The sequence below is a fragment of the Zonotrichia albicollis genome, chromosome 7 (genome assembly GCF_047830755.1).
Source record: "Zonotrichia albicollis isolate bZonAlb1 chromosome 7, bZonAlb1.hap1, whole genome shotgun sequence".
NCBI lineage: Eukaryota > Metazoa > Chordata > Aves > Passeriformes > Passerellidae > Zonotrichia > Zonotrichia albicollis.
The window spans coordinates 40,663,142-40,687,455 of record NC_133825.1 but is presented as its reverse complement, the minus strand read 5'-3'; the positions used below and the strand labels follow the sequence as shown (position 1 = coordinate 40,687,455).

General features: G+C 39.2%; 1 protein-coding gene across 6 annotated transcripts in view; it reads right to left on the bottom strand.

The window, feature by feature from the left end:
• Window positions 1-1,604: 1,604 nt before the first annotated feature.
• Window positions 1,605-24,314, bottom strand: part of ADD3 (adducin 3) — a 92,168-nt gene continuing 69,458 nt past the window's right edge. For 5 of the 6 annotated variants that reach the window (XM_074545197.1, XM_074545196.1, XM_074545199.1 and 2 more), the window contains 13 exons: window positions 14,887-15,025; window positions 13,325-13,476; window positions 13,127-13,207; window positions 11,932-12,081; window positions 10,944-11,087; window positions 10,757-10,855; window positions 9,553-9,735; window positions 9,057-9,314; window positions 7,876-7,995; window positions 6,513-6,602; window positions 5,700-5,820; window positions 4,703-4,798; window positions 1,605-3,985 (listed from right to left, as the gene is read on the bottom strand). In XM_074545197.1, coding sequence (XP_074401298.1) covers window positions 3,693-3,985; window positions 4,703-4,798; window positions 5,700-5,820; window positions 6,513-6,602; window positions 7,876-7,995; window positions 9,057-9,314; window positions 9,553-9,735; window positions 10,757-10,855; window positions 10,944-11,087; window positions 11,932-12,081; window positions 13,127-13,207; window positions 13,325-13,476; window positions 14,887-15,025 — 1,926 coding nt within the window. In that variant the 3' untranslated portion in view covers window positions 1,605-3,692. The remainder of the gene's footprint in view (window positions 3,986-4,702; window positions 4,799-5,699; window positions 5,821-6,512; window positions 6,603-7,875; window positions 7,996-9,056; window positions 9,315-9,552; window positions 9,736-10,756; window positions 10,856-10,943; window positions 11,088-11,931; window positions 12,082-13,126; window positions 13,208-13,324; window positions 13,477-14,886; window positions 15,026-24,314) is intronic. The other variant, XM_074545200.1, reaches the window with a different exon arrangement.

The following is a 24,314-nucleotide window of genomic DNA, read 5'->3' as shown; positions in this document are numbered from 1 at the left end:
GCTCCTCTGGGAACACCCTGGGTCTTGGAAAGGACAAACACCAACCCACACAGCAGCCCCATGGGTGAGGGATGTGTTTCCCTGCCAGTGTGCAGAAAGGAAGGGAGAGAACATCGGTGCTCACGTCAGAAGTTTCCATCAGACCCACGTGCACAGCATGGGACACTGGGCCCTTTCTCACTGTCCTTGGATACACCACAGCACATCCTGTTTGAGAAGTTTCCATGGGTTCAAATAGTGAAAACTCAACAGTTTTGCAAACTAGATATGCAGAAAATAGAAAATCCTCAACTACCTGCCCCAGAGATGACAGCAATTTATGCCATGTGCTCAACAGTGTGTAATGGTCTCAACTGGCAAGGCAGGAAAATATGAGTCAAAATGGCCTATTACAGCCCTAACCATGACATTATTCTGTCTCCTTGTGCCATCTAAAGCCTGACACAGCTCATTCTGCAGATTCTGCAAAATCTGCTTTGCTATGTAACACTTATCTCCAGAACAGCTGGAAGTCTGTAAAAGACAACAGGCCATCACCTGGATGTACAGCTTTATAAGTCCTTTCTAATGTTCTTGCTTGGTAGCTTACATGCAATTCCTCACAGTAAACTCTGCTTCTCTCTATTGCTCTCTCTTGGGCTAAGCAGCCTAATGACAATAATTATTTCCTATCATATTAATGATCCATTTTGAAGCTTATCTGTCCAAGGGCTCCTACTTCCCAAAACTTAAGTTTTGATGTTTATTATGCCTGTTACAAACAGGCATCCTTTATTTTTACTTTATTTCCATGCTGTGGCTTGCAGAATCTCAGATCCTTCAAGTAACACTGTGAAGGAGTAAGATTTAAGTGAAAATGAAGGGTCTGATGTGGTTTGTAGACTCACGGGAATAAAAAGAACCTGAAGAAGTAAATTATGTATGCCCTTGGCCTTACAGTGGACACTCCTCTGGGTGGATACAGTGTTTACTTACACATTAGTGCAGCACTAAAAAGATTGTAGATGCTTCTGGAGACAAATTATAGTCAGAAAAATACTAAAATCTTGGTCAAGATTTATTTAAAATGCTAAACCAAAATTATACTATGACATGGGGACTGAGTTCATCAAACTGTCACCAGACTCAGAGGACTGAATTTTGACTTTCTTGTAAACAGAAACAAAAGGCTGATTTGTGGAAGGACAAGGAAAATAAACATTGTGCAGTCCTTAAAGACATTTCACAGAGTAGATACAGCTACAAAAACAAAACACTGCAACTCCTGCAGCTTCACAGGCTCCGACATACACCATATGTTGGCAGGGCATGACACAGATACCTTCAAATAACTTTGCATTAAGCTTTTTCTATAAGAAAACCTTTGTTTTAGTAATAATTTACTAAATTTTACCAAGGGCCTGTCCTCTTTCCAGCACCTGTGACAGAGACAAAAGCTGTTCAACACAAGATCAGGTCATTTCCTTGCAGAGTTCTCAGGATAAGCACAAGCAAGAAGTCCTTTCCAGAATAAATTCTTGAGAAGCAATGTGCAAAATCAAAGCATCTTCTCTACAGGCAAAAGATGTAAGTGCATAAAAAAAAAGGCTGCTATATGAAATCCATCTATTTAAAATACTGTTTATTTGTGATTTAACATTAATTAGCATTACATCTATGAGCAATTTCAGATAACATTTATATATTTTCCACAGGACACAAGAGTTGGCTGGCTCATTCTTTATGCCAAAGCAAGTAAATAGAGGCATTAGCAAAAGGTGCAAATAGTTCACGGTTGCATTTTAAAAAATATTTATGCACATTGCATTCATTTAGATATATTTTTAAAAAAGTTATGAAAAGCGTAGTTCACAGGTTACTGTTTCTACATATGTTGTAATACAACACAAATAATGTAGAACATAAAAAAACAAAGTAAGCAACTGAAAGTTTCCACTATGATTAAAAACACTGATTCCAGTATTTAGTGACAGCTAGAAAATTGTTTCCAGGATCCATTCCAACATTGCATTATCACACTTACACGGTCAAAGCTAACCAGCCCCCAAACATGCTATAATCAACATTTTTGCATGCCAAACCACTCTCCAGCCATATTTAACAATTATATATTGTATAATATTTCAACCGGTAATTTGGGAATCACATGGATCTTAAAAGATGTACTTCCTATTGGATGACTGATTTACAGACATTTGACACAGCGAAGAAACCCCTATGTTAATCTCTATGTTTAGTTTGTATTTACAATACAGTAAAAGTACTAAAATGACAACACAAGTAAAAATGAGTAAGTGGCAGTACCACCCTTACCCATGGCACTAGGCTCTGATTTGCTCTGGGTTCATCCAAAGGACAACACAGATTCACGAGACCCTTTTACAACTTGAATGAAACTGAAGAAAAAAACCCAAAGTGTTGCACTCTGCATGAATCCATACAAATGATTTAAAACATCTAATATGGAAATGTCACTCTGCTGATTTAATAAAAATATCCCGCAATCCGTATCATATATTTAAAAAAAATAATCACCAAACTTTTACTTTCTTTGTCTCCTCCTATTTCCCTACTATTTCACTTTCCCTTTTAACATTTTTGTTTCCTTCATTTGGTTATGTTAAGAGATTATTTTTCTTCATTCATTAGCAATACCATGAGAGAGAAAAAGAACAACCCACAAATAATTTTTAAACATGAATCCAGTTCAATTTTATATGCTTTTATCCTTTGATTTTGAAGTCCCTGGATTCCTGAATTATATTTAAGTATACTCTAAACCAAGCATTCTTAAATACACTCTAACTATTAAATGCTTGGTTCACATGCTTATAATACCTTTATACTGAATGGTATACAAACATTTGAACATATAAAATCTTCTTTTTGTTTTGTCTGTTAAACTAAATTATCAATGTTAAGTGTATAAAATCCCCCTTCTTGAAAAATAAGGGTTTCCCCCGCCCCAACTGATAGAATAAAAAAGAAGTCTTCAAAAATTATATTTCACTAAAATGAAATATTTGGCAAAAAAGTTATTGAATAATGGAATTCTTTAGACATTTTGTATAATTCCAAATAAACTTTCTCTTACACAGTTTTTCCCCTAGTATTATGTGCCAGTGTATATTATTTCTATATGAGCTAATCTTAAAAAAGATGTAAAGGTGTGCTGTTAATATGTACCCACTCAAATAGGGGTACAGAAACATAAAATATATGGTCAAAAACCACAATACAAAAATGTATGATCTGGTTTCCAAATGAGACAGCAGTTTTTAAAAGTCATATGATCACTCAACAGCAACTTTAATAAAGACTTTAACTGTACTGAAAATTTTCAGGTCTGCAAAATACTCTGAGCAGAACTGGCTGCTGCATACTGTGATGGTATTTGACCTTGCTATGATGGTAATTGAGCACCTGCCAGTGTAGTTCTACATGAAACTAATCAATGTTTCCAACCCTCATAGCAATTTTGGACACAGCTAAGTGAGAGATGAATTAATTTGCAATTAACATGAAAGGTTTTCTTGTTTGTCTCTTTGTTTGGTTTCTTTAAAGCAAAACCTCTTCCAGTTTCTACTTGTTTAGGTTAAAAGTCCAGTTTACTGCACACCCCTAACACTACGCTGTTAATGGTCAACTTAAAGGTTTAAAATGTGCAATGTCTCCTCACCACAGAACTGCACTTATGCTTCCACCTTCTCCTTCTTTTTACTCTTTTTCAGGAAGGATGGGGTGCGGAATTTCTTCTTTTTCTTTGAAGGGGATTTGGAAGGTGACCCTTCAGGGGACAGAGCCTCTTCTATCTTTTCAGAGCCTTTAATGGTAATCTCCACACTCTCCACAGTACTCAACTGACTGACCCTCCTGGTGAGATCCTCTTCCACGTCGTGTGCATCTTCCTTCCCGTTCACCACCACAACTGGCATCTCCACAGATATTAGGTTGGCATTCTGGGTGTAGAAATCCTCATGATCTTCTGAAAGAGCAAATGATTTTGCAATTATTTATGTAGAATTTCATGCAAAAAAACCCAGTGTTGAGACAAAGCCTGAGAGTCTAGACTGTGATCCAAAGAATGAAACCCGAAGTGCTTAGATGTGGTTTTTTCCCCTTTATCCACAGCCTTAGTTGCTGTAAGCAGACAACACAGTCAAAATGTCACTAAGGGAAAATGGGCTGAAAAATTTAACCTTATCTCAGCCAGGTGCATACACATCTCAAGCTGTATAGAGTATCTACAAATAAACTACACAGCATACACAGCCTCGAGCACAGTGAGAATTACATGTTACTGCAAGAGACTGATTTATGAAAACACAGCCAATCCATACAGAAGGCATTGGAGAACGTGCCTTTTAAAATGCCTACTCAGACTTCTAGAAAAGTCTTAGGCAAAGTTTTTTTTACTAAAAAAAACCATCTTTAGTAAAATCAAATATAATATCTCTTTGATCCACCTGGTTAATATCTAAGTTTCAGCACACCCTGAGTTGTTTTGTGTTATGAGAATGTTGTATTAGAAAAAATTGGGAAAAAATAGTTTTCTGGACAGAGTACCACCCAAACTTTGCAAAACAGGGCTCCTTGCTCCTTTTGACTCAGTTGACTTCATGCAAGTGTAAAAGTGCAGCAGAAGAGTCAAGGACTTGGGTTATTGGGGCCCTTGGCATCAAACAGAAATTGCATGGAATACCTTCTAATCTTTCTGGGACATTTTGCGGGGATTGAGTTTGTGACTGAATTTGTGACACAGATGAACCGTCATCTGAGAATAATTCCTGTTCAGCATCTGCAGGACAAGATGTGAGTTAGTAGCCAAGCAAAAGTGAAAATCAAGCAAGAGTGTCAGTGTTAATGCTACAAGATTTACAGGTCTGCTACAGCTTTGTGTTGCTCATGCTGACAACAACACAAAATTACAATAAACAGTTGAAACTCTAAAGAATTATGGATTTGTTTTATCTGATAAAAATTGGTATATATTAGTTCTTTATTAGAAAGCATTAAAAAAGGTGGCAGGACTGCATTCCAAGCCCCATAGTTTTATCTTGTCACAGTCTGCAGGTACAGTAAGCAATTACACTATGTCCTGAGTGTGACATATAGCAAAGTTGTTTCATTACACAGTATTAGTGAAGAAGAATTCACAGTAAGTGCTATTGTTAAAAATTAAAATCACCCTGAATTAGTAATTCTCTATGGAAGAGTAGTATTGGAAGAAGATATGAAAAGTGAAAGTAGATGAGACTTGCACACTGAGAGAACAGAAGTAAAATTAGAGAAGCCAGGGCCAAACATCTCAGTAAACTTTTGCTCAGTTGGGCACAGACTTGGATACTTGATCTAACTTTAGTACCAGCTCTGAGGAGGGGCTGGATTAACATGACCTTTGTGGACTCTTCCACTTTAAGTTATTCTGTGATTCTGACACAAAAATTCATTATGGTTAATTGTGCTTTATTCAACCCCATTTCTCTGCAAACCTTTAATTGCTTTAATTTCAGCACTAACTAAAATAAAAGAATGAACCACATTTAACAAAAGAATTCTACCACCTCAAGGAATGATTAGTCCTAAGCTAGTTGCCAGCAGTATATGCTAGTAATTACCATGTACACATTTTTTACAGTAGATATTTTCAGGCTTATTATTAAAATGTAAACCCCAGCAACTCAAACCACACTGCTGACCTTCCAAGCCCTGCTGCTTGCGCTCAATGGTTTTCTTGTACTCTTCCAGTTCCTTTTCGGTGAGGTGGCTGAACGGGTTGGGCGGTGCTGGCGGCGCGTGCTCATCATCAAACTGCACTGGCTGGGAAGAGAAAGCCACAGAATTTAACAGTTAAAAAATATGAAGTAAAAAGCAAAAGTTCAGGTTTTTTTTTTTTTTTTTTTTTTTTGCCAAAGTTTGATGACAAAGTTTTGGCAGGGAATACAGAATTAAAACACAGATGTACTAACTGTTGGATAGCTGGAAACTCTTAGAATTCCAATTCACCACAGTATGTTGGATAACCTCATTAGGGATATCTATAGTGTTTGGAATATATTCTATTCAAGAAAAGATTAATATGGGCAGGTAAGAAACTGGAAACCCTGTTTCTAATGAAAGCTGCCTTTCACATTGTCACATCCCACCTTTTTAACTCAGCTACTTCTTGGACTCAGTTGTTATCTTTAACATCACTTCCACAGACTAATGAAGGCTATTTTTGGCCCTATGCATTCCAAAGTTCTTCCTCTCTCACTTAAATGAGCTTAGACAAGGATCCTACTTCATTAACATTAATGGTGGCAAACTTAACATGCACATCTCAATTTGAAACTAACTTTCTAAACCTTTAAAATGAAACATGAATAAGATGTATCACACCTCAAAAACCGGCATTAAAATAATCAGTTCTAACAAAACACTCACAACAAAAATGGTCCAACCTGACATTTGAAAGACAGGCAGCCAAATAACCTGAACAGCTGTAAATTAGTTAATTATGTTGTACTCACTGAACTTGGCTTTTTATCCACTACAATCCCTGCAAGCAGCTGAGACTGAGGTCCTGCTGTCTTTAGGTCATATCGGTTTTGCTCCCTTATCTATAGAGAGAAAACAAACCAGGTTAGAAGCAGACATTTCTCTTTCACAAACCTTATGCCCATCAGCTTTGCAAAGCCACTAACACAGGCAGCAGTGGAAGGCTGGAGAGTCAAGCTGTGTGCTGCTGCACCAAAAATTAAGAACTCTTCTTCCACCTCTGAATACACAGCATATGTTGTTTGGCTCTTCCAGTACTCACAAATATTTACCCCAGTCCCAGTTCTTGCACTTCATGCAAGCCAACATTTAGAAATAAGCTCCCAGGAATAGCCCCTGAGCTGTCCTCTCCCCCTCATAAAGGATGCATGTTCAGCTACTGGAGGAAACTCTGTGGTCACAAAGGTTGGTAAAGTTTTTCCTTCTGTGAATAGTTTATTGTTTTCCCTAAACTAACAGCCCTAGCTTCTAATTGTCAGAGCTTAAGAGATTGACAGATCAGATATAAATACCAATACAGATCATATTTAAAAAATCCTACAGCAGAGAATTAGGAATAAACTCTCTGTGAGCCAGTGACATGCATGAATTTAAAAATCATTGCCTGGGACTTGTCTTATTAATCTCTGGATGATCAGAGGGTGCCTTTCCAGTTCTGAGGAAGGGAGTTGCTCCTTCTAACTCCACTCCCCAAGGACACTGACACAGTGCTTTCCAAGAAAGAAAAAGATATGCAATCCAATGAAAAGTGTCCTGAATATCTGTTAATATAGTTATGCTGAGGGTGGAGTATTTGATCAGTCTGATAATCAGTGTCTTTCATGCTGGAAGGGAAAGGCAGAGAGATATTTCTGTTTACAGAGAGATCCAACAATAATCTCTCATTTTCTTTTTTTTTTTTACTGCCATTAGAAATTCCAGCTTAACAAGCACTAGGCAAATTAAAACAGAACAGAACAAGATTAGAGTCTGAGATTGAATCATGCTGCAGATGATGCACAGCAATTCTGCTGGTGTTGACACCTAATTATCTACTAAATAAAATGCTAAATAACAGGGACTACCATTCCCAATCTATCATTTCCAGAGTTAACACTCATCTTTCATCAGACTATTACACTCAAGATTTAAATATATAAATATTGCATATGTATCTACAGATTTTATGTATATCACACATTTAAATACATGTTTTTGGTGCCAAAAATCACATATAGTGTAAGAACCTTCTTAATAAAATCAAAACATTTGAAAATGTTATTTTACTGCTCTGCTGAATCATTACTTGTACACATAATTTTATTTGGAAATGTTACAATTTTCAGTTCATTTTACCTTATTTCTCTTCTCCAACACTTCACTTGGGTTTGTGTTTAGAGGAACAAATTGGTTTGGATCTTCAATTTTAATTGGCGTTCCTCCACTAGTCTTGGAGGAGTCATCAGCTTTCATCCACTTAAAAAGGAAAAAAAAAAAAGACAGAAGCTAAAATACCCAGCATGGTGGAAAGGAACAATTGTCTATGTTGTTTTCCTGTTAAAGAAGAGATATAAAGAAGGGCTTTCTGACTTTATTTTCAATCCCACATGACACCTAAAAAAATAACCCCAATTCCTGTACAGGTTTGTGTGTTTGCCCAAGAGGATTTAAGTTGCCTTGAACATGACTACTTTTTGTAAATACTGACATACATTCCTGAAAAATGTAGTGTTAGCTGTGTATTAATGATGCTGTATTTAGAAAGGATCACACTTTCTAGTAACTGGCATGTAGATCAGAGCCCTTGTTCATGCAACCAGCTTCCATCTCTGCTGACCCCACACTGACTACAGTTTTTTCCCTTCTCAGGCAGGGTTCTGAGGGTTTTTTTCCCCAGCTCAAGTTTAGAAACCTGCCAGCCTGCCAGCAGGAGGAGCTGATGCTTTTACAGTTGTACTGGGAGTAGCTGAGGAGCATTAACACGCTCTGCAGTCCCACGAGGGCCACCTCTCTGCAGGCAGGAAAAGAAGTGCAAGCATCTTGCTGAGCTGCAGGAGGGGGAAAATCTTCATCGTCATTGAAAGCCTGTAGCACGAACAGACCTTTCAAAAGCTGTTTTCAGTAGGCTCACAAATAGAAATAGGACAGCAAGAAATGAATTAGAGCTTGTGTCTCCCTCATATGAAAGAAGAACAACCCACGGTTGACTTAAAGCCTTACTATATTTGGTGGATAACTAATAGCACAAGGAGAAGTGGTAGAAAAACTGTTTTCTACTTCAGGAATAAGAAGAGATGGTTAGAACTGTGAAATAATTGTTAAATTTTATCATGAAGTGTTACTCTTACAGTCAACCCCTCTCTCCTGTAAGAAAGGAGACCCTTAGTACCAATGTCATTAAGGCTCTGAAAAGTCTATTTTAATTTGCTCAATAAACTTATTTGCTAATCCTAGTCAAGATTTCATCATATAAACCGTGCACAGCTTACTTTCAAGTAGGGTAAAAACCAAAGTGACTGTCCAACATATCAACCTACCGTGATCTTAGTCCTGGGACTGGTTTCCCCATTCCAGGACTCTTCAGGCACATTCACTTTCAAGTATGTGTTTGGAGAGTTCAGCCACCTTGTCTTCTCTCTCTGTTGCCTCTGTGCAAGGAATTTCAGCGGGGAAAGTGGGACTGAATCATCTTCAAAGGAAAAGGCAGTCACAGTGGCTGGGATCTCAACATCACTCTTATGTCTGGGTTTTTCCCTGACTAATGGTTGCCTATAGGCATAGCCAGTTCTGTATCCCTGTGGAGGAGAAAAATAAGAAAAGAATGTTTAAAAAATTAAAGATTTTTACTATTAAGTTACTATATATTTGTAAGATGGTGGGACAAAATTGAAGCTCAAAGCATTATAAATCTTATTAAGACAGAATACTGATGTCAGAAACAGTATGACTAAAAAACTATTTGCTTTACAAAAGCTAATCCTACACTCAAAACCTTACAGGACTACATAGATACCACCAGCAACGTGCTCTCACCAGGTTGTCCAGCATCCTCATGAGTGCTTCAAATTCTTGCTCCCCAACTTTCCATTTTTGTTGTGAAGCCATATTAACTCCACCTCCTCCCATTGCTGCCACGGCGTGTGTGGAAGGCTTGAACTTCTGCAGATCCAGTAGTAGGAGATTGTCTATCCCACCTGCTCCAGCCAATGCATGAACCTGGGCACATCAAGGAGTGTATTTGTGAAAAAACTTTTGTATTCTTTGCTTTTCTGAATTTGCAGCAAAAGGTTGCTTAAATACATGCTGTGGTTACTTCTCAGGCTATTTTTCTACTGCCCAAAAATTGCACTAAAATACATAGCAAGTGACTGCTACAGAAAGCATTATATCATCTGCTATTAATTGCTTTCAAAAGGGGCAGACTGAAATACTTGCTTTCAGAGTACCCTAAAAACATCTTTCTGCATCACAAGATTAAAAATTTTTCATTTTTGTCACTGTTTCAAAATTAAAGAGTGTCTGAACTCAGAATGAATGGTAGGGCAAGGAAGGAGAGGAATGGGAGTCTGACATTTGCACATCCAAATGCCTCTTAGGGAAGACAGGATCACTGGGGAATAAGAACAAAGTGATGAAGTTTCTGGGGACAGGCTTAAAACTTATGAAAGGTGAGAACACTTTCAGTGGTCTCTCTTCACATGTAATAGGTAATATCTGGATACCTAACCAGGTAGCTAAAGAATGGAAACACTGAATTTGTGATTCAAGTTATTTTTAAATATGCCACCCACTACCATTGCTCTAAAGACCTTCTTTTAATTTGGTTTCACAAGTCTGAGATCACAGAGAGAAGCTTCTTTTCTTGTCACAACATTCAGCCTCAGTAAAGGAGCTGGATCTTAAGTCACACTTCCCCATGCAGTGAGTACCAGCAAATCTATCATCTGACAGATTCCCTGCATGAGGCTCACTCTGCACAGCATGGAACAAAACCTTCTGAACCCTTTGGAGTGTAACACCACTGAGACTGTGTCAGTGTTCCTAGAGTGAGCATTTGTGCCATTCCCTCGGTGATTCCCTGATCACTCCAGTCTCTCTTTGACCAGGTACACAGGATTACTGTATATATTCCACAAGTCCAAAACTGTGTGAGGGAAGAGGAATTCCCATCTGGGCTACAATCTGCAACTCTGCAGCATAAGTGTTTGAAATGAAACACAGATAAATTCTCACTCACCTGCGTTTCACAGGCCAGTTGCACATTGAAAATATAGTGGAATGCTTCTTCCAGTGTCTCTCCTAGTGTTACCACACCATGGTTTCTCAAAACTAATACCTAGTAAATGAAGACACTAATGTTAAATGGTAGAAAGTGGAGCAGGACATGAAAATTGTTTAGGGAGAGCATAAATGAGGTTGAATACCTTGCAACTGGGTCCAAGAACTTTTTGAAGCTGAATTCTCTCTTCCTGTTCATCAAGAGATCCCTGGTAGTTGTAATAAGCAACATCACCCAGAATCAGAGCCTCCTGGGATATGGGAAGGATGCCACACTTCATAGAAGAAACCTGTTTCATGAAAATAAAATGCTGGTAACTAGGGGAAAATGGAACTCTTAAAACTCACATCTCAACCACCCAAGCCTTTGCAGGGTGTACTTTGTTAGAAAAGAGACAAACTCCATAGGGAGAGCTTAGAAACAACCCCCCCGCCAGTCTAATTTGCAATAGGATGACAGAGATGCTGTCACTCAGTCTAGGCACATATTTATTGGAGAAAATTTTTGTGAATTTTATTCATGCTTAATTCTCATCTTACTTAATGGTTTATCCTTCTTTCTCACATTTATTACTTCAAAAAGCTAGTATAAAAGAAATTATTCATTCCTTTATAATTTGTCTGTAGCCAAGGAATGTGTATATATGTATATACATATATACATTTCAAGATAAAATAGTAAGAATTTAGTTATTTCAAACCAATTCTTTCAGGCCTGCTTACATTTTTATCATTATTATCCAGACAATTTAAAGTTTATGTTAACTATAACATTTAAATACTGAGGTAAATCCAAACTGAGTGTAACAACTAATCAAACCACTTAAAAATGGAGCTGCATAATGCAAATGAAGATGATTTATACAGCACATTATATCATCTAGGATGCTATGAATGAAGCCTGTGTAAACTATTTGCTTTACAACCTCCTCAACCTCAGTATAATAATCTCTGAGCATCAATTTATTCTGATGCCATTCCACTGCGGTGGCCTAGCCCTCTCTCATACTTTTATGAGAGAGGGCTGGGCAGAGTTGATATTAAAACCAAAATGAAACTACTGTGAGGAGAAATATGCCCTAAGTTCATAAGGCAAAGGTGTTTTCTTTCATTCTGTGTCCAAGGAAGACTTACAGCAGCTGTGGCAGGGGTGTGGATGTGTATGACACATCTGACGTCGGGGCGGGTGGAGTAGATGGCCACGTGCGGACTGAAGCCCACACTGTCAATACTGAGAGCTGTGCTTCCCTGGTCCACGACATCTCCGAGGATGTTCACCTTGACCTGAAAAAGGCAAACAGACAAATGACACTCAGAAAGGCTGTGGCAACTTTAGTTATCTAGAAAATAGCCTTCTTTCTTATTTAGCACCAAATTTTCCCCCACACACTCAAGGCTCAGAGCACAAAAAGTAGGAGAGCAGCCATGAATGTGTGTGTCAATAAACCACCCTGCTCTACTTGCTCTTGACAGCTGCTGGAAGCTCAGTCATGGAAGAAGTAAGGATCAGACCCTGATACAACATATATTCTACTCCAGTCAAGCTGACCTTTCCTTGTTTCTGACTTTCAAAAATGCATTCCATTAACATTTCCTACATTTTAAATATGAAGATAACTCAGAGCCTGAGAAATGTCCAGTAAGAATATTCAATGCATAAGGAATTTTCAAATTCATTGGAACATTAAAATAGTAATTCCTGGATCAACAAAAAACGACAGGGTCATGTGTCATGGTACTTTGGTTCTGTGTTAGCTGTGTAATAGTATCATTCTCATTTTGGTCCTACTTTCACCTTGAGTCAGTCTCTTTACAGATATGCACTGACATGAAGAGCATATGACAGGTTCTACACCAAAAGATGTGTGATTTAGCAGCTACCACTGCCTAAATACCAGCCTGTAACTTCACCCAGCTCATTTACTGGGCCTGGGGAAGATTATTTGACTTTATCAGCTCACTTCCAAAGGTAAGAGGTGATTCTGATAACACTACTCCTACAGAGTCATTTCACATGTGTTGCCACACGCTCAGGTTATAAAAGGCTACACTGAGGTGTAGCTGAGTTTCATCAGACAGGAACACAAAACTCTGCTGCTCCACGTGGAAGCTGGAGACAAAGAAACAGAAAGTAAAACTAAACCCAAAAAGAAATACTGGCAACAAAGGCTGCTACTATCTAGGCAGTTAATCAGCTTTTCATCTGGTGGGTAAATATTAAAAAACCCCAAACAACAGCATAATTACAGAAGTCCATTTAAGCAGCCACAAAAGTATTTTAGAAAACAGGATGAGCCTTGTTGGTTATTACAGCAGGTGAATCACATACCAAATTAGAAGCTGAAGCTTCAGAAAAAGACAGCCCTCTTGGAATAATTAGAATGTGGTCATGTTCTTTGCTTACTCTTACCTGCAAAGGAGAGACAGGAAATGGATTACTGATCTAATTCACATTATTCAGAGGGAAAAATAATTTGAATGAATAGGTGAGACTCTAAGTAAGTTTTTTTTTCTCTGAAATACTTACTGTGATATAGGTATTTGGCAAATGTGCCCACCCAAACAAGTCAGCCAATCTGTACAAACTGGCTAACTTGCAACGAGTGAGTTTTTCTCCCTTAACAAACGAGGAGGTGTCTACCCCAGGTAGGTCATTGATGGGTGTAATCATTCCATGGCCTGAAAAACAGACAAAACCAGATGATGGCCAGTTGGACAATTAAATATGTTTCCAGCTATGCCACGATCTTCCAGATGCAGTGTATTTAAATGGTTAGCAGAGCAGTACCAGTGTTTATGAGACTGAATAAAGGTTTTCCTGAGCTGTCTCCTGAATCAATATCCTACACAGGACTGGAACTGAGCTCTAAGACATTTGTCACTAATGAAGTATTTTTATACTTCTTTACTACTTTAAACTTTGAGGTTTGTTTTTGTTACAGGAGAAGAGATTCCTTGTAGACTTCTAACACCAGCAAAACTAATTTGAAGAGAAACCTCAGTCTTAGCACTTCATTTCAGCCCTAATGAAGAAATTAGGATTAGTGCAAGAGTTCTCAAACCCTTAGACAGAAGGTATCACCTCTTAACAGAGAAATCATCAACATCAATTTCTGTCTTTGACTTGTGACTATACAAACATACTCTTCTCCCCTTCACAAATGCACGACAGCCTTCTGAGAGCTCACAACCTTTGTTCAGAGGGAAAGTTAAGATCAAAAGAGCTAAAAGTCATTTTGGTTTTCAAGAAAAGAAGTGTGCACTTTGGGATCTGTCCCCGTTGTCCCTGGCAAACACAGCAGAAACAACAGTGGGACTCAGAGTCTCAGTAACCAACCAGAGACATGAACACGAGGTTATCTGGGCTCTCTGTTCTCTTCCACTCGTTTTGTTAAATAAACCCTGAAGTACCATTTTGGGACCAAATCCCCAAAGATGATGAATGCTGACAGCTGCCACTGTACTTCAGGCTTGTAAGCTCCCATATGATGTCCACCCACAGAACTTAAATTGACTTGAATGTCTCAGTGCTTCATGACTTGGAAAGAACTTGGGTGTTAACTGCGAGATCCCAGTGACATCTTTACAAGTAGAGTGCAGACTAGGAGCTGTTCTTAACTGTGGGAGCTGTTTATCTGATAACTCAGTTTGCCAGGGGATTCTCCCCACCTCAGAGTTCTTGGGTTTTTTTTTAGTAACAATCTATATGCAAGAGTAGAAAAATAAAGAAACTAAATGGCAATGTATTTCACATCTCAGTTTATATTCATGTTGAACTCCTTATAGAAACAGAGCACAACATTTTGTTCCCTATGTCAGTTCAACTTTCATTAACAAATTATAGAATAACTGAGTTTGAGGATTCCAACCATTTTGGATATTATTATACAAGTCAAAGACTTTGAGAGAATGAAGCCTAAAAAGGCAAGTTAAGGCCACCATCTTAAGAGAAGAGCTTACTTCACAGCTGAAGCAAGCTCTGACAGAATTTTTATTCAAGGAAAGAGGAGATTCCAACACTCCTAAGCCCTGGTAACAATTAAAAAAAAAAAAAAAGAAAAAAGAGTAGTTTATGTATAATTCACTTACTGAGTGAAGATGAGGAAAAACCTGTAAAAGTGCTCCCTGTAATGTACTCAGCAATCTGCTGTAATGCAAGCAGTCCAGTGGGGTTATTGCCCTTCTTCATCTGTTCTTGAATAAGGCATTCCAGATCTTCTCTAAAAGCCTGTAGAAACATTTGAAAAACATCAAGGAAACCCAGCCTTGATAACCTTATTTCTATTATAGGTGGGGCTGCTAGTTTTGCCTCTTATTAATGTTACATGAAACTTCCCCACAGAATTTGTTTTTAGCTGTTTTAACTTTGCCAGACTTAATCATCTGACCTAAACTTTGCATGCTAGGTACTGGCAATTTGTGGGGCAGAAAGGAGGAGTTTGGTCACAGAGGATTTACTATTTCCCAGTACACAACAAGATAAAATGTATTTTTTTAAAATTATTGAACTCATTTTTATCAGTAATTATTGTCCATATTTTGGAAGAGATACTTGAAATTCGATCAGGATGTGTTGCTTTCTGTGCTGGATATTTTTTTTATAATGTAATCCCTATGAAAACCCATTCAAATTTGATAAAGTTATAAACAACTGGAAAACTGGAGCTTATCCACGCTCAAGTAATATCACAGACATGCAAAAACTAGAAGGAATGCTATCTCCTCTCTATTTTTCCATCCCCAAAGGGAAAAACCCTTCCTTCTTTTTCTGAATAAAGTGATTGCAAGCCCAAGAGATAAACTCTTGCAGAATATTTAATGAAAAAGTTTTCATAGTATTATTAAATTTAATATACTATGCACTGTGGACAAAGCCTGTTCCTTTGAGATGATAAACAGATTATTCCCTATCTACAACCACCCCCTGTCCTAGGACCACTGCAGTCCTGACATTCCTAGACTCAATAAATTCTGTTCCTTCAAACTTGCAGGTTACATTTTCTAGTCCTCTCATTACTTCTTGGCAGCATCTTGCAGCTTTTCCCCAACCCTGCAGTACCCAAAGCTGCACACAACACGAGCTGAGGTGGATTGTGAACACTCCTGGTTCCTTCCAAAAAGACATTTGGTGTCTTTACCACGCAGCTGGCTCCTATTATAACTCCAGACTATTCCCTGTAAGTAATTGCTCCTTTCTGTTTGCCTTCCTTGGCAGAGCACTCGCTCTCAATTAAAGAAAGAAAACAGTTCTGTATGACAAATGTAATTTCTTCACTGAATTTTAATTCAGTCCTTCAAAACACCCACTCTGTTGGGGAAAATCCACCAATCCCTGGGGTCTGTTCACCAACAGGTTTGGATTAGTAGGAGAGAGTGCTACTGAACCCCACAAAGACATCCTCAAGCCTCTGCTTGATACAGCCTCCTCAGCTGCACAGTTGAGTCTCTAGGACTCCTAATTCCCAACTTTTCAGATATCCATCCTCTCCTTAGAATAATTTCATCAGGATCATGTCTGTACCTGAGACTTGCCAGATTTCCATAAGTCCCCTAAAAATTCCCCCTGACTGACTCTGAATGGATCTGCTGCACAGATCTCTCAGTGCAGACCAGAATATTCACGTGGCATCCCCCCAACAGCTGAAGAACCTCTCACCAGCCTGAAGATGAACAAGCAAAGTCAGATTTTTCTCTTTTGTGGCTGCTGCTGGTAAGGTCTATGCAGCAGGAGAAAGGAGCAGATGATGAAAAGTAAAGGAAAAACTACAGAACTGAGAGAGGAAAAAAACCTAACTGGGGGAGAGAAGTGGAGGACAGGGAGCAATGGCCATAGAATGAAACATGCAAAGCTCCAGCTCAACATGAGGAAGAACTTTAGATCAAGGGTAGCAGAGAACTAGACCAGGCTGCCCAGTTTTCTGCATTATATTAAATTATTCCTCCTTCAATTCAAGAAGGACTATAAAAAAGATCTGCAAAAACATTAATAGTAAACTCTTATTAGTCATATTCAGACTTCTGGAGGTTTTTTTAACCTGTACAAGTAATGTTACTTCCATAGCAGAAAAAAAGGTAATGTAATATATTTTGGGAAATTTTTGAAAGAAAATTTTTTTAATTTATTGCATATTGTATTTTTAATTTTTCTGCTTTTTGGTCATGCTATTTTCCTTCTTCTGAGCTTAACACCTTAATGCTAGCAGTAGTATGTTACACATTTGCTGAGACTACTACAAATGAGGATTTAGTGTTGTATCAACAGCTTTGTTAAACCAAGCAAGCAGTTTCCCTTAAAAACAGTTTTAGAAATAAGAGAAGATAGGTAAGAGGCAGGAAAGTAGCAAATAAGAAGGTTTGGGATGAGTTGCAAAGCAGGTGAGAAAACGGATGAAGTGCACAAAATCAGGTATGCAATTTATCCACAGGCCAGTGCATAATGATGTTTGCTAGCAGCCTTCAGGCTGCCACATAGGTATCTATGAATATTCCACTACATTTCATCCACTGCTACAGACCTCTGAAACTTGGAACTGTATATCCTTATGTAACACATGTGCTAACACAACCTTCCTCCATTTCTGATTATCCCAGTGGGCTCCTATGAAGGGCACCACCTTCTTGTGGTCAACAACTTACCTTTAATAAGAGTCATTAAATGAATGATATTTATTGGACATTTATTACACTGTACAAGACTGATTTCTGTAAAACCACCAGCTTGCAGGGCTCTGATTCTGGGATCTGACCAGAGAAGGAGGAGCCTGCATCTAAAAACCTAACTAGAGCCTGGAGACCAAATGGTTTGGTTTTGCTTTAATTCGTGAGATTGTAATATATTTATATATGTGTGGCATTACACTGCCCACAAGTGATCAAGCAAAAGTCATACAAGTCATACTGGAGAGAGATGTTTTCAAAAAGATGACAAACATGCTGCTCTGGCACAAAGCAGATATTTTTCAAGCAGAAAGGTAATTTCAGATGTAGTATTTGACAAGAGAAAGCTGACCAAGGAAAAACTGTACTGTCAGATGAATGAAAAATTATGTTATTCAGCTGTATGCTCAGCATTGCTCAATCAAGAGAAAGTTTCAGGAATTTAGTAGGCTCTTTGGGTACATGTGCATTGGTTTGTTTGTTTGGTTGGTTGGTTGTTTGTTCGAAACCATGACAACTTTAGACATGAGACACTAAGGGCAGTGACTTTCTGCAGTGGGGTACAAATCCCCAAGTGAGCAGCACAGCACTTCTTGGCTGCCCATGATCCTGCCAGCACAGCTGGACTCAACACCTGCCTGTGCCTGCACACAGCAAGGGTGCAGCCAGGCTAACCCACCCCTCACAGCTGGGAATCATTTCCTGTTTGCACAAGCATCCTTCTGTCTTCAGGGACCTCACCTGCCCAGCCAAGCACCTGGGGCCCCCCTGTTTGTGCTGAAGCAGCACTTCAAGCATCAGCCTGAAGGTCTGATTGGAAATATCCCATGGTGTGAGAACTGGGCCTCTGACAGCTGCTGGGAAGGAGGAACAGTGACATTTCAGACAAGGTGCACAACCAGCAGGATGCTGAGTGGGGCTTTTACTTTAGTCACCCAAGAGAGTAGCCTGACCTTGGCAGAATGCAGGCTGCTGCTCTGCTTCCATCTCACCCACTTTCTGAGTCCCACTCCACCAGCTTGCTCTGAGACATGAATTTCCCCACCGCTCACCAGTAAAAATGAACAGGGCAGCTCAGCCTGTTCCTAAAACTGTTTCCAGAATTCCACTCTTTCCAAAACTGTACTCAGCTTTTTTACACCAGCTTAGAGCCTTACATGGTACTGCACTGCCTGCAGAACAGACACAGCTTTTCTTGATGGAGTCATTAGTAGGATGATTAGGTCAAGGTCTTTCTAATATCATAAAATAGTTCTTCTCCAGAACTATTTGCAATCATCTTCCAAATACACATCATAGGTTCAGGCAGTTTAGATGGAAAAATCTTTCAACTTAGATTGGCTGAAAGTCAAGAGTGAAGTTAACAAGCTCAGTTCTGACTCATTTACTTCCATTTTCTTTCAGAAGTACAGTCTAACTGTGAGCTGACAGTGTAAATTTGGGCTTTTAAGAATCAAAGCAACATCTCCATGTACCAGTTGACAACTAGTATTTTTCAGGAAGAACTAGAATAATTAACTTGCTAGAATAACCTATTTTACATGGATATACACATACATAGTGCAGAATAATGATGTTACTAAAAAACTTTGTATTAGTCTCTTCATCTTGCTAGGCAGCTCTCTAAGGATGTTAAGAAGTACAAAGGCTTATAAGTATTTTGCCTACCTATGCTGTTTCTTTTTTGTTGACCACTGACTTCTACATGTATCCAACCAAAAGAAGTAGAAATAAAATAAACAAATAATAATGGTATACAAATAATCTACAAATACTCCACACCACTGCAAACCTTTAAGAGGGGAAAGCACGTGCTCACATAAAAAAAGTAAAAAACTAAAAAGAGTAATGACTAAACAGTTTCACATCATTCTACAGGAAAGTGGCTGAAAAATACATGTGAAGTCCCTACCTTTCACAGCAGCACTGCTGTTAGACTTAAAACTGCCAAATGATCCAAAAACCCATTCAACCATTTTCACTTTAGCCCATTTTGATCAGAGTTTCTAATATCTTAAATCCATTTTTAAAAAGGGCTTAATTCAACTTATCTAAACATACCCACACAGAGTCTCTAAGCCAAATCTCCACCACTGAAGAAAAGTTTCAAAACTTAACTGGTACTTTGTCCTCGAGAGTGAAGAGACGCTAATTTTGGTTCCTGTGCTGCAAACACGGCTGCCTGTGAGAGGAAGACCTTCACTGAAACAGCTAACACAGCTCCTTAGAGGCTCTTTCAAGACTGAAGTTTAGATACAAACAGCCAGAGCCCTCAGTGGAAAAGGGTGGAGCTGGCCACAAAAAAACCGCCAGGGAGCGAAGGCTGGCGGGGAGAAGATAAGAGTCACAAAAAGTGTTTGTCAATGCTGTGAAAGAGAACAAGGGGGATGGGGCTTCTGGGTTAAGACAAAAAGAAGCAGCCTCGGTCATAAGTATGGGGAATTAGCTGAAGTTATAATAATCTCCACTCGCACTGAAGGGTGAGGGGACCTGGGCTGGATTTAGTGACTGGGCTGACAGCAAGGCGCTCCCCACACAGAGCTCAGCCTGTGCCAGTTTTTCCAGCTCCTCTAACCTGGTGCACACTGGCTTTCCTCCATGAGCTGCAGCAGAGTGTTCACTCCTATGATAAACAGCCTAGAGATACCCCATGATTACAGCCAAACCTGAAGCACTCAACTCCTCTGCCAAGCCCATCCCCACCAACCCAGAGCCAGCCACTCACACAACTGCTGCTTTGCATGGGGGTCTGGGTCCCTCCCTCGTGTTCTCTCGTGGAGTAAAGCCATACCATATATCCTGCCAAATGGAATGTAAATGAAATGTAATGAATGCAATTGGAATGTACAATGAAATGTAAAATGCTAGACAAAATCAAATTTCAGCTCATCAGGGGTCTCACACATTTCTGAACATAATTAACTGGGATTTTCAGTAAATGCAGGACTTGGAAGGGTGGGAACACACATGGTAAGGATGCACTAGGAGGGATGGCAGGACTCTCGCAGGGTGTTCTGGATGCAGCCAAGGAGAAAAGTCACCAGTCATGGCTTTCCAAGGTTTTCCAGGTATTGTTCATCTGGTGGCATTTATATCTAATGAGAAAAAAATACAGGTCAAACTAAGTGGAAAGGAGCAATATGGAAATAGAGTGGAGTGAAGGGAACCCAGTTTGATAGTTAGAAAGAAAGGAAATTCTCATGATGTGCACTTGTGGTACAGGATGTTGGTGTGAATTTACAGTGCTCCACCACAGCTACAGAAATGAATGATAGCTAGGCACAGGGATTTCTTGGGTCCCCACAGAGATCTAGTGCATAGCCTTGATTTGAGACAATGTTACCCTGACCACAAACTCCCTCTCAGTTCAAAAGCTGTCACAGTGCACAGGGGATCTTTAAGGGACATTTTGTAGTATGTCTTCAATGACATATCAATTGAGCTCTCGCCTCTGGGTGAACAAAATGCTGCACAGGTTGTATGACAAAAGCATGCAACTAAATAAGCTATTGGGATGGGAGGAGAGTCATGACTTCCCAGCAGGATATTGGGAAGATGTCAGAGAAGACAAAAGCCAGAGCAGGGAGTTGCAGGGTGAGAGGACTGCCCAGTGAGGAGGTCCTCAGGTGAAGCAAAAGGTTGTGAGTACTTTGTGGCCAATGGGTGAGGCTTCTGAAGGATATGAAAGGCTTTTGAACTGCTGAGAAAAGAGCAGTAAAAGCCAAAACATATGAGGAACTGAAAGGACTTTGATATTTTTAAGAAAATAAACTGCCCCAAAAGGGAGTGGTATTGCAAAAATACTGGATGTTCACTCGATACAAACTAAAGTAAGCTAAACAACAGCAAAAGCCGGGGGAAAAAATAAATTAAATCATCCTTCATCTCTGTCCTGATGGTTTGAAAATAACATATCCAGGAAAAAAAAATTCAAGTGTGGGTGGGATTGCTTGTTTTTGAGGAGAAAAATCTGCCTGCATGCTGCATGCTAAGGCAGACCTCTGAATAGAAGAGTTGCTAAGCTGTATAGTTATCTCCCCATGTTTCTTTGGGCAAGACCGGCTAGTGTGGGAGGCAGGGGGCTGTGCATGTGCAAGGCAGGAAGGGAGGCACAGCACAGAAGTACATTCTTAACCTCAGTACAACCCCCCCAAATTTTTCAGTCTAGATAGTTTCACCTGAACCTTCCTGCAATGGCAGTACCAAGCCAGAGTGGCCCTGAATTCCCTGCAGTGGGTTGGTAGACACTCTTTAAATCCAGCACTAAATTAAAATAAAGCCTGATGGGATCCTGCCAACACAGAGCTCAACTTTAGAAAAAAAAAAAACCCAAGCTCCAAATAGCTGTGTTTTATATGTAAAAATAGCCAGTGCACATCCAATGGGTCTCAAGAAGCCACACAAAACTTCACTGGCAAATTAAAAACATAAACTGCACATTTAAATTTTAGTAACTGGGCATTTTTATGTTTACATGAAACAGCTGTTCCACTCATCGCTCCAGACACAACTTCTTACATGAGGAAAAATAATGAACATATATATATATATATACACACATATACATAAATATATATGTATATAACACATATATTTATAGCTCATATAGTGCATCTTTGAATGCATCCTCTCCTATTTCCACCCTCACCTGTAGCTTTCCTTCCAATACATCAATATAAAGGGATGGAAGGTACTTCTCAGTGCAGCCTAAGCCCTGATCCTAATTTTCCATTGGGTTACACACATTGTCCTGCTAGCTCAAGCCTGTAGAAGTTTTTCTGCTGGGTGGACATGGTGTCACTGTGCTGGAAGCAGTGTGACACTGCTGCCTGCCTGCAAAACATCCAACACCTTCCCTCCTGCTTCACCATGGCTGTGGGGATCTTCTCCCCATTTCTATGTTCACTCAGCTCCTCAGTGCTGAACTGGCTGCTCAGTTTTTATAAACATCATATCTGCACAACCACTGCCCTTTTTTTAAAAAGTGCTTTAAGAGTTTCTGGTTGCTATGGTGACAGCATCAGAGAAATGCTAGAAGGAAATAAAGGCCAGAAGGACTTGTGTACCATAAGTGAAGTAAGGAGTTTGATGGTACAGCAAATATATTTTTGCTCTGTGAAAAACATAGTAACTCTGTGTAACAAGCAACATATGACTGTTTAGCATACAGACAAAACTGTTTTTAATTGCAGAGTTAAGTTGGAAAATATAAAAACAATCCCAAAACAACCAACCTATCTTTTCAGATTTTGGGTATATTATAGGGCAATTATCTTGAACCCAATAAGCAATAAAACTAGCCCACTGTATAAATGCAGTACCTTTCTTTAAAAATAACAACATGCTACCTGAATCCTCTGAAACTGAAGATGTTATTAAATACACCTAAATGGCTTTATGCTAAGATTGGCTAGCAGTACTTCTGGATGCTATCAGGCTGCTCAGGCCCAGCTGATTTTAATTTCTTTCCACCCTTCTAACAGACACAGAAGAGCAAACATGTTCAGTTTATCAGATTCTACAGGGGCTACATGCAGCATTAGGCAAACACATCTGAGGACTCACTGATAATGTCAGGACATTCTCCATGGGCAATGGTCAGAAAACAGCTATGATTTGTTTAAGGTTTAATATGAACAGGCTCCAAGACATTAGCAAACATCAGAGGTAATGGAAATAGCTTTTCAGTAGCTTTTAAATTATTTAATTTAGGAAAGGGAAATTGCACATCAGAGAGGAGTAGTCAGATGGCACACTAGTATGGGAACCAAACAGTACATCAGAGAGATGCAGCAGCTTGATGTCTGAAGATGTCTGGTCAGGCCTGTAGCCCTTACAACAACATGCACAGAGTTATATATACTGTGGTTCCTGAAACATACTCTCTAATTTATTGTCTTTCTAAAGGATTTAGATTTTCCCACTTGAAAGAAATAAAAAAAAAAGCTTGTTAATAAAACTAGATTAAATTAGTACCTAAGCTTCCTACTATGTGACAGTGATTAACCCTTTAGTTTTGCACCTCTCCTCACAGAAAATGCATGTTCAGAGCTCACCTCAACATATCACCACCACAATATGCTTGTGTACTTTTAAGACAGCTGCTATCCTTGCTAGATACACTTCACGTTTACCAATACTTGCCAGAAAAGGAGTCATTGACTATTTCTTTGATCTGAATGCATTTATCAAGGCTTGGTGAAGATGTGCATTTATAGATGTAAGACTGGATGAAGATTCACCAGCAAAGCAAGCTCTTCCTTAAACTGCATCTCATAATTTCTATTCTTCTAAACACCTTATAACTATATCTCATAATTTCTCCTCTTCTAAACACCTTACAATTATATTCTCTCTGTCAAGTGGAGTAATCCAGAAAAGCAACAAAGTTCCATGAAAATATCTAACACAATGTAATTCTGCAGCTATAGAACAAAAACACTATGGACAATGCTCATCAATTCACTCCTGAACCTGTGCTACACAAACTGGTAACAGGAACAATACTTTCTGGCCATTGTGTGATGAACTTTAAGTTCAAGAGAACAAGGTAAACGTTGTCAGTCCTGAGTCCCAGGGACACAGTATGGCACACAGCAGCTGGAGCCTGGCACACTGCACCTTCCACCCCAAATAAATTCTGAAATTCCCTTGATGGACATTTGCTCACAGATACTGTATAAAAATGCTTTCATTTCCTTGCGTGAGAAATCACTGCAGAGTTCCTCTAAATTTTCTGTATCAGGAAAAGGGAGGATAAAAGGAGATACTTGAGGGGAAGTGGGAGCTCAGACAACTCCTCTTCGTGCCTGATCCCACACTCAGCTCCCACGTTCCCATTTCTCTCTAAGCCAAGCAGG